General features: G+C 39.7%; 1 protein-coding gene across 1 annotated transcript in view; it reads right to left on the reverse strand.

Annotated features, from left to right (window-relative positions):
• Positions 1–11,644, reverse strand: part of LOC126383141 (potassium voltage-gated channel subfamily H member 6-like) — a 106,842-nt gene that overhangs the window by 14,424 nt on the left and 80,774 nt on the right. Inside the window, exons 7-8 of the mRNA XM_050033583.1 lie at positions 10,213–10,412; positions 6,924–7,011 (exon numbers count right to left, since the gene is read on the reverse strand). Coding sequence (XP_049889540.1) covers positions 6,924–7,011; positions 10,213–10,412 — 288 coding nt within the window. The remainder of the gene's footprint in view (positions 1–6,923; positions 7,012–10,212; positions 10,413–11,644) is intronic.

Here is an 11,644-nt window from a genome sequence, read left to right on the forward strand (position 1 = left end):
GTTTTTCCTTATCCGCTGCGAGGGTCATAAGGACAGAGGGATGTCGTATGCTGTAAAGCCCTGTGAGGCAAATTGTGATTTGTGATATTGGGCTTTATAAATAAAATTGATTGATTGATTGATTGATTGATTGATTGATTGTTTGAGTGATTGATTGAAGTTTGGAAACCCTGTATGGGCACAGCTTCTAAACACTTTTTGTAACCAACTAAGAGTCTTTTTATTCGTGTTGGGAGCATTTTCAACCATTCTTCCTTGCAAAATGCCTCTAGCTCTATGAGATTCCTGGGCCGTCGTGCATACACTCCTCTTCTGAGGTCTATCCACAGATTTTTAATGATGTTTGGGTCAGGGAACCTTCAGTTTGCTGCCCTTGAGATGTCCCATTGTAGACTTCAAGGGGTGTTTAGGATCATCATCCTGTTGTAGGAGCCATCCTTTCTTCATCGTTACCTTTATTACAAATGGTGTGATGTTTGCTTTAGAGTCTGCTAAATCATCCTGCAGGTGTTTTGCAGTCAGATAGGGGGTTTTCACTTGTCTTTATAGCAGCCCTATGAGCAGCTCTCTCAGAAAGTCTTCTTCATCTTTCAGACCTTAACTTGACCTTCACAGTTCCTGTTAAATGTCATTTCCTAATTTCATCACAATCTGAGGAAACAGCTACCTGAAAACACATCAGTTATTTTAGTTTTCAGAATGCGCAGCAGCTGTTTTTAGTAGCCCATGGCTGCTGTTGGCACAAGGTTTCAGGAGTCAGAATATTTATAAAGCTTGTCTTCTTCTCATTTAATTATTCACAGTAAAAGAAAGTCCAGTGACCAGTGGTGCACAAAGTATGTGCTGCTGTATAAATGTGTATTATGCCAAGAACAAGTTTATAATTATTCTGGAGATCAGGAGTGTTATTGACTACAAGACCAATAAGTCACGGGCCAGCTGCTTGCTACTGATTGGCTGTGTAACCTGAGGATAGAGGCAGGCCCTTCCTTTCAACACAGGCTCTCATTCACTATTGTAGGCTGTGGAGCGGACATGAAAGCTCCTATTGGCTCAAGTGATTCATTTAGAAGCTCAGATTTCAGTCACCTCTTTGGTATTAAGGTACTGGCATATTTACATGCAAAGTGGAGATTATAGGACAGTAAGATGAGGGCTCTTTACCCTTGCAGGGCTGCTGGAGGGGTCTGCAGCATCTGCAGTGATGCGAGCGCTGTGCTTGACCGTCCTGATGAAGAGAGAGCTGAGCCAGAAGCAAAGCTTTCAATTTACTGGTCTCTCTATGTCCCATGCCTCACCTATGGTCATGAGCTATGGGTAATGACTGAAAGAATGAGTTCGCAAATACAAGTGGGCGAAATGAGTTTCCTCAGACGGGTGGCTGGTAGAAAAAGCTTTAGAGTTAACTGGTTATTTCTCTTTTCCCCATTATGAAGATTTGGCTCTAGGGAATCATTTATTAACTGGGTCAAAATTCTGCATTGTCAGCCCCTGTAATCACCAATGGACTAACATCACAATGCTTCACACTACACAGGGGGACTAGGCAAGGATGCCCACTCTGTCCCTTCCTATTTAACATTTTCATTGAACCACTCACTGCTGCCATCGCAACACCAACATCATATGAATCAAAACACCAAATGCACATTATGAAATTAGTCTTTATGCTGATGACATTCTACTCTTCTTATAAAACTCTCGCTCATTACTGCAGGAAACAATGAAACTCTGAAACCTGAATGAAACATACGCCAATATTTCTGATTACTCCATTAAGTGGCATAAATCATCCACCCTGTCTTGTCTTCATTCTTATTGTATGTCTCTGTCTTTTATCTGCATACATGTCCCTGCACTTGTCTTCACTTGTTAATCACCACATTACACAATAAAAAGATAAATAAAATAAAAAAAACAATGGTGGCTGGGCTCCGCGTTAGAGATCAACCAATCAATTCAATCAAATTTATTTATAGATAGATAGAGTAAGGAGCTCGGACAATCTTGAAGGAGCTAGGAGTAGAGCCACTGCTCCTTTGTGTCGAAAGGGGTCAGTTGAGGTGGTTCAGGCATCTGATCAGAATGCCTCCTGGGTACCTCCTGTTAAGAAGTGTTCCAGGCACATCCAACCGGTAGAAAGGCCCGGGGCAGACCCAGAACACACTGGAGGGATTGCATATTTCCCAGGAGGAGTTGGAAAGTGTTGCTGGGGAGAGGAATGTCTAGATTGATTGATTAATTATTTTTTTTTATTATTGTGTCATGCCCAGCCCGAATGGGCTTACAAGACACCAAAAAAAAAAAAAAAAAAAAGACAGCAAATTAAAAAACAGATACCAGGCAGTAGAGCAATTAAACATATAAACCATCCTGACGCTTTTTCCAGGCTTCACATACAAAATTAGCAAGCTTAAACACATTAAAATTAAATAACCAGTTCATTCTATCATCATCAGAGCACCAGAAAATTTCTGGGTTTTTAACAGACATTTCGGTAAATATTGGAGTTCTCAGTTCATCATACAAGGGGCAGTATGAAAGAAAATGTGATTCATTTTCAACTTCGTTGAGTTCACATAATTCACATAACCTTTCATCTTCTAGAATGTTTTTAAATCTGCTGACTTCAAGATTCAAGGGAAGGATTCCTGTTCTCAACTGTGCCACTAAGGACCTTTGATTTCTTGTTAGGTTTGCTTTAAAATAAGGTTCGGGGCCATAATTGTGCTTAATGTGGATATATGTTCATAATTTGGGTTTTAACAGAATATCATTTAACCATTTTGTCTCAAATAAAGCGAATAGCTCCTCACTAATTGAGGCTTTTGAACAAGTTAAATTATTACTATATATATACTGTAATCCCACCTCTTCAAATAGAGTGAATATTTCTTTTGCCCATGGAGAGCCGTAGAATTTACTCCAAATAAAAATTTTCTTATTGATCCTGTCTTCTGACATATTGACTAAACAATTCCACAATCTAATCATCTCACACTTACGTCTTATAGAACCAGGAAGCCAGCCCATGTCACCTTGAATGGCCAGAATCGGAGCAAACTTATGCACACCTAAGAAACAACGAGCGGCTCTGTTCTCTATGGAATTTGCAATTTTATATTCCTTAAACCCCCAGACCCCTGAAGCATAATTTAATATGGGAGAGACACAAGCATCATAAAGTTGTGAATAGGTAGAATATCCAAGAGTTTAACATATCTTAAACTTGCTGACCACAGACCCTAATGCCCTCCCAGCTGAATCTGCTAACAACTTAATTCCCGCTTCCATCGTCATAAACTCATCAAAAGTAAATCCTAAATATTTATATGTAGATGTATATTCCAGTCTTACCTCCCCAAAGGTAATATTTTTATTACTTCTTGGAGAGCCTTTTTTTCTAAAATGAATAATCTGGGTTTTACTTTGATTTATTATTAATCTCCATCTGTGACACCATGTCATGAGAAGATTAAACATTTTCTGTAAATTGTCCTCTGATTCAGCTAGGAGAGCAATATCATCCGCGTACAACAAAATTCCAAGAGTTAAATTGTCCATATGGATACCCAGATTTGATTCTTTGATGTTGTGGGCCAAATCATTAACATAAATAGCAAATAAATTAGGGGAAAGAATATCACCCTGTTTAACGCCAAATGGCATACTAAACCAATCTGTCTGCATATTTTTTTTATCTCTATACAGGCAACAGGACAACTATACATTGATTTAAGTGTTTTATAGAATCTACCATTCACCCCCGCTTTTAGAAGTTTTAGGGCGAGTAGGTCTCTATGAATCCAATCAAAAGCTTTTTGGAAATCTACGAAACATACAAATGTTGATTTACCAGCTGCAAGTCTTGTTCTAACAATAGCTGAAACAGAGTGAATATGGTCAATACAAGCTCGTTTTTTTCTAAAACCATTCTGCTCATCAACTAAATATTCTACAGCTTCTAAATAATGGGACAACCAAGCATTCAATATACTAGAATATAATTTATACACAGTACTGAGAAGGCTGATTCCCCTGTAATTTGAGGGTGCCCTTGGGTCATTTTTTTGATGATTTTGGGATGGGCTTAATAATAGATTTATACCAAACTGAAGGAACAATACTGTAATTAAAGCAAAATTGGAACAGACAAAAGAGGACATTTAAAAGTGACGGTGATTTTAAGACCTCATTAGGGATTTCTTCCACACCTACAGCTTTCTTCTCCTTTGACTGTATGGCAGCTCTCACTTCCTCCAGAGAGATATCAGAATTCAAAATTATATTAGACGAATACTCATCTTGAACCATATTTCTCTCCAGTTCATCTTTTAAAGCACATGCTTCTCTCAGGAAATTATCATCAAAATTTGAGGAAATCTGATTTCCGGAAAATAAATCAGCAAAATCTTGCTCCCATTTTTTAAGCACAAGCTCTTTCCTAGTTTCAACGAAATCATCACTTATTATAACCTCCATAGGTATTGTCTGTACTCTCTTAGGTCCTAGTTTGTTAATCTCTTTCCAAAATTGCTGTGGATTATTGATTTGTAAGTAATCAAATCTTAGTGACTGTCCTTTCCAAAATTTCCTTTTATAGAATCGTAGTCTTATCGAACAGAAATTGTGCTTGCCTATATTCATCTCTCATTTTCTGTTTATCAAGGGGATCTTTACACTTTAAAAAAATCTTTTCAGCTATTTTCCTGTCATTCCACAGTTTTTTAAGATGGACATTCCAGTAAAGCTTGAAACACATTTTCTGAGGGGCCTTATGAAAGTTTCTAGGTTGACATTTATCCATTTCTGAAATTAACAAATTGCAGAGTGAATTATAGCATCTATCAACATTATTCTGTGTACCTTGGCAAGTTTCAAGTTGTCTTACAAGTTCAAGCAGTGTAGAGCGACACATATTAGAAGTCAGAAAATGCTCAGGGAAAGTTCTGCATTGCCTTTTTGGATAAGTAACAGGTGTGTGATCTTCTCTCAGTTGGATCTCCGCCTTAAATTTTAACATTAATAACGAGTGATCTGGTAAATGACACCTTTTTCCGATAAGATCAATAGAAGCTGCGTCACAACTATCCATAAAGTCTGTTGAAGTAATTACTTTAAAATCAACACAGGACTCTAAACAGTCATGAGGTGTTACTATATAATCAACCACAGCTTTCCCTCTCACTGATATTGATGTGAAATTATCATTTTCTCGATTAAGCCTCCCATTTAAAACACAGCATTTAGAATCTCTAAGGAAATCTAGGAATGATTCACCATGGCTATTATAAGACAGATCTATTGCAACTCTCTCTGGAATAATATCTACATTCTCAATGCAGTCTTCTCTATCAGCAATCCGACTGTTTAGGTCTCCACATATATAAATAGCGTTCACATCAAGGGAATACACTTGAGTAAGTAAATTGCTGAAAAATGTATTACTGTCTCTTCCTCTTACAGACCCTTCTGGGGATAAATAACAGGAGAAAACCACAAAACTGTACTGCAGATGTCGGTTGTCAAACAGCACCCCAATAATACTGTCCATTGATTTATCCACAATTTTAATCTTGAAATGTTCAAAAAGTTCATTTTTAACCAAAAGTCCAACTCCTCCCAACCCCTTTGGAGCTCTTATATGCCTGCTTCTATTATTTCCAAACCAAGAGTAACCAATTAACTCAATTACTTCATCCCCAAATAAGTGTGTTTCATTTAATGTAGTAACAGAGTTCTTAGCTTACAGTTTGATGTAGTCCATCCATTTATATTCCAGTGAGCCACGGATAAACAAGAAAAATCCCTTAGATCTTCAGATTCGGGGTGGGCTTCATCTCCTCAGCGTCTCCATGCAGCAGCCCGCTGGTCACCTGGCGCACCTGCAGCTGCCTCAGCTGATCCTCGTTTAATCAGCCTCCCGTTGCCCGCTATATAGAAATCCTTTCCCAGCGGCAGATCCCGAAGGAGCATTTTAAAGTTAGTCTCCATAATTCGATCCGTATGTGATTTAGCGGATCGAACATACACCTTTGCAAACTCCGGGTTGGATTTCAGATTACGTTTCTGACAAAGCATGTTCACTTTCTCCCTCACCGAGGCAAACGCGACTCTCACCACTCCGGGTCCTGCGCCTCTGGCATGTAACCTCTCAATTGCGGTCGGTGTCGGTATTTGTTCACAAGCACAACACACCTCCAACACTTTGCCCAACTTTTCATCCAAGTCTTCCTCTTTGTCGTATGGTAACCCCATAACGATGGTTGACACATCTGGATCAAATGTGTTGGTTGTATTGCTTGAGTGAAGTTTTTGCTCCAGCAGGTCTAAACGGGATTTTAGTGCCCCGATTTCTAAATCAATATTATCTTGAATTTCTTTGACGCACTTTTTGAGCTCACTTTTAAGGATTTTTCCAATGATCCATAGTCCATCCACCTTACTGTTCAGTTGCTTTTCAATATTGTCCATCTTTGACTGAATAACTTTCAACTCCTTTAACAGCACACCTGTTTCTTCCTCGTCTTTGTCCTCGTCTTTGTCCTGCGCACGGGTGCGTGTTTGCCTAGGTTTCTCAGACATTGCCTTCTTCTTTGAATGTCTTCCATGGATAGTTGACTGTAGATAAAGTTTAAACTAAGTTGCTCACAGTATGCCTTTCTTTCACGGTGCAAAGTTCCGTAAATCACAGACAAAATTGTATAAAACGACCGCCTCGATGCTCCTGCAGCTGCAGCTGCAGCCCTTGGAATACTTTGCTCAGCCTGTTGCCCCTGTGACCCGGCTTCGGATAAGCAGTTGAAATTGGATGGAAGGATGGATGTTAACTACTTCAAGTCACATAAAATGACATATGTGTGGTTAGCAAATGTTAGTTGTGTTCACAAAAGATCCACTTTTCATGTGTAAAATTGTATTACCTTTAAAAGCTTTAAAGTTTTGCAGCAGTGACCTGTTGAGGTGGAGACAGATATCTGCCTGGAGACATTCTGGGAAACCCTTTAAAACCTGGAGGAAGAGGAGGAGAAGGAGGAGAATGAGAATAACGGGGGGTGGGGGGGCACACAAAGAGAGGACACTGTTGGATTGATACCTTGGCTACAAGTAGGACTTAACATGACTCCTTAATGAAGCAATTAGGGGATCAAGCCCGAAGGGCTGAAACCCTATTGTTTCAATAATACTATTATTATTATTATTATTTTTATTATCATTATTATTATTCAGAAATGTTTTTGCAAATTCCTGTGAGACATGAAATTTTCATCAATGATTGGAAATTGAATGCAAATACTGCTCAACAAATATAATGCCAATAGGCCAAATGGGGGCAGTATAATTACGGTTTGAAGAAATTTTGTTTTGAAAGGCCACCAGCCTAGCATGGTATGTCAGACTGACTTGAAATTTGACACACATGTTCAAGTGAATGATTAATGAAAGTCTGAAGAACTCTCAAGGTCCCCCAACAAGATTGTCCACCATGTAGATTTTTCTGAACAAGACATTTTTGACTCCTCCTAGGGATTTTGACCTCCTAAGGCATGGTTCCAATTTGTGCCAGAAGTTCTGTGAATCATCATGGAACGAAAGTCTTTATGAGATGTCAGAGTCTTTTTGATATGTCATTGCATTTTGGTGATATTGACCAATAAAATGTAGAGAGGGCATGGCTCAGCACATTAATGAATTTTACTCCTTTAACCATTGAGCCAATCATTACAAAACTTGTAGCAAATGTCAACATAAGTAACTGAATCATACGCTGACAGTTTGACTCATATCAATTAATAGGGGGCGTTAAACATGCAGAAAGTTGATATCTTATAATCAGCCAGAGACATTTGTACAAAACTTGGTTTGCATCATCTAGGGTCATGTCTCAGTCGATGCACAAAATTTGAAAATGATTGCTTGAAGGGGGCATGGCTTATTACATTAAATCTAAATTTCAAGACCTTTCACATTCCGTACTTTAAAAAATCATAAGAAAACACCATAATAAATCACCAGTGTGTCCTACAAACCTGAAAGCACATCCATCAGCACATCCACTGAATTGTGACAAAGGTTTGCCATGCTGCAGCCTATAGTCAATTCAGAAGTCTGTCACTCTATATTTTTGAAAATATGCAAAAATGAATTAACATGTCAAGTTTCAGGCAAATTGAACCAAGTACACTTAAGTTAATGCTGTGTTTTGGTGAACATCAAACATCGCTATGCCGTTATGGCAACGCTGATTGGTGACCACATTTATGACCACATTTGAGTTAGATATGGTCAAGCTGCCAGGAGTAGCACGTCAAAATCTAAAACAAGTAATTTCCTGTAGCGCCTAAGTGGTGCTATGACGATCAGGAAATATGGTATAAGTGTTTAGGTTGGGACAACTATGAATCATGTGAAGTTTGGTTGCGATCAGACCATATACGTTGAAGTTACAACAGTTTCATTTTTCATGGAGAGACATCAAAATTCAACGCTCCACAGCGGGCGTGCCCTACAACATGAGATAGATCTTGTGATAACTTTTGATCACAACATAGTCAATCTTACACAAACCAAGCTTGAAGCCAATCCCAGTACACCTGTAGGAGTTCGATAAAATACAACACGTGGGAAACACCAAAAATGATGACAGAATTCAAAATGGTCAACTTTTCTTGCATGTTGTTGAAACATGCTGCGGGGGCTGCTCTTTAAGGGACCAATGGGTTTAGCCCTTGGGGCTTGAACTTATAATTCCTTAAGTTTCAATAGGGTCATCACACCAAGGTCGGTGCTTGGGCCCTAATAGTTCCTTCAATTTCAAGAGGACCTGCCCCCGCCTGCTGTTGGTGTTCAGGCTCTAATAAACGGAATGGTTTCAAGAGGGCCGTCGCCCGCCTGAGGTCAGTGTTTGGGCCCTAATAACAATTAAAGCTGCAAGCTGCAGCTGTGATCAGGCCCTCACTCCCCCATGCAACCGTGGGGGCCTGAGGCACGTGGGGGCTGTGGCACGAAAAGAGAAGGGAGAAAAAACCTGGCAGGAGCGAAAAAACGCAATGTTTCGTTCATCCACCAGGTGGCGCTACGAGCGTAACCAGATGTGGCCAGGTGCGTTCAGGGATGGACCCTCATCACACGTGAAATTTCGAGCAAATCGGACAATGCATGAAGGATTTATACCAAGTTGATGTTCCGTGGCGAAGAATAAAAAGTCGCCACCGCCGCCACCGCAGCCTGCAACATGACAGGACACGTGTCACTGGAGATTCATCAACTTGATCGTCATTTGGCCACAAAATGTAGTTGATCAGGTCAGGAGCTTGAGGTTGGTGTTTGTCAGTGTAAAAGATGGCATTTCCTGTTTCCACAAGGGGGCGCCATGAGCAAGATTGCCTACGAGCACATGGAGGCATTGAGGGCGGGGCTCTCATCATGTACAGAAATTTTGAAGCAGTTTTGAAGCAGAATCCCTAGGACTAGTTCGTTCGCGAGAAAACGAAAAATCGCCAAAATTTGTCACGCCTTAGCAGCCACGCCCCCTACATAGAGAAAGGCTTTTAATAACTTTTGTTCAGCATGTTCTCAGGAATATCTGTACCACATTTGAAGTCGATCGGACGAAATCCCTAGGAGGAGGAGTTCAAACATGTAAAAAATTCAAATCAAAATGGCCGACTTCCTGTTGGGTTTATGCCATGGCTCCAAGAGGATTTTTTGTGCGTCTTGGCATGTTCTATGAGCCCACCAATTTTCATGCCTGTAGGTGAAACTCACAGGCGAGGCTTGAGGCACGAAATTTTCTAGGGGGCGCTATGTCGCCATTTGGCCCCGTCCACATACAACACTGCCGAAATATCAAATTTTTCGCCAGACCAAACGCATGTGCCAATTTTTGATTTTGGGAAAGTTTGTAATAATAATAATAATAATAATAAACAGCGCGATTACAATAAGGTCCTCACGGACGGCTTCATCGTCGCTCGGGCCCTAATAATAATAGTAATAATATAATAAACAGCGCGATTACAATAGTGTCCTACGGACGACTTCGTCGTCGCTCGGGCCCTAATAATAAACAGCACGATTCCAATAGGGTCCTCGGACGACTTCGTCGTCCAGCTGTAGCTGGACAGATACTCTGTCCAGCTATAGCAATAGGACTTTCAATATGACTGACAGAGAAAATGTTAGATCAGGTAAAAAGTCTCCCATACTCACAGCATTCATATCTATCCCATTAGTGTATGACCATGCGTGTTGAAAGTATTCTTCCAGTCGCTGTCTCAGAGGGTTGGGGATCTGGTGAAAGCGAATGAATTCTCGGACTCTCATCATCTGGGCGTGGTAGCGTGCTGTACCAGAGTACAGCCGCTGGATAATGGCTGACACATTTCCAAAAATACTGGCATACATCAGAGCTGGAGAAGAGATTGGAACAGAGATCTTGTATTATCTACCTTGTATTCAAACAAGAGGTTCCATAGTTGATTGTGTAGCGGTTCATTAGGGCACTGAGAACAAGAAACCAACAAAAACCATAATTAATGTAATCAATAAATGACACAAAACAAAGCATGCTGCTATGCATTCCATCATGATTAATGAATGCATGAAGCTACCATAATTTTTATGACAGATGCCAGATATAATCTGCAGAGGCCCTGAAAGTCAAGGGCAAAGAAAAAAGAAAAAATCCCAGCCAAGTTTATCTCTTATGTAGGATATATTATCTCATATGTAAGAGATAATACCTCCAACATAGGAGAGAGACTTTAAGGCTTGATAGACCTGATCTGAGAGGGAGAAAGCTGTGCAGAATCTAAGCGCTTATTGCTAAGAGCATTGAAAGGTCAGCCAAATGCAGCATAAATGGTTTTATCTTCTTAGTTAACTACAAATGTTCACTATAAAACAAAGCTTGTTATCCCAAAATCAAATGCCTTTTGTTACAGATCCTGTTTTTCTGCAAATACACACCTGCAGTTACAAGGTTTGCAATCAGCCCTGTTCTCTAATGTGACACACCCTCTCTTCTTATAATGACATATATGAACTTGCAAATACATTGCTTTCTCTCTTTTTAAATGAAAACAAAAAGTTTACATCCACAAAAAACAAACACGAACTGAACTAAGTGGTGTGGTTTTTCTGTCCACCTGTCTGGATCTCCTCTGCTTCTTTTAGTGTGTACAGCTCTTAATTACACACATACACACTTACGCATTCCCAACACACAACAAACAGGGTTTATACAAAATAAGCTTGTATGCCAAATGAAGAAGATAAATTGTTTAATTACGTGTTTCAACTCTTTTTCTTGGTGTAGCAAAATTTAAACTAATGTCACAAGTGGATCAGTGAGCAAAAAACAAAGCTTGTTCTTTTTAGAGGATTAAGACATCACTACCATAATATCACTACTGCATGGCACGCTATATAATACCAACCAAAAAAGAAGGACTGTTAGGTTAGATATCCCACTGCACACTAGCACCTGGAAAGTCAGATGACATCATTCTGCATAATCAATCAATCAATCAGTCAATCAATCAATTTTATTTATAAAGCCCAATATCACAAATCACAATTTGCCTCACAGGGCTTTACAGCATATGACATCCCTCTGTCCTTATGACCCTCGCAGCGGATA

This window comes from Epinephelus moara, chromosome 21, assembly GCF_006386435.1.
Source record: "Epinephelus moara isolate mb chromosome 21, YSFRI_EMoa_1.0, whole genome shotgun sequence".
NCBI lineage: Eukaryota > Metazoa > Chordata > Actinopteri > Perciformes > Serranidae > Epinephelus > Epinephelus moara.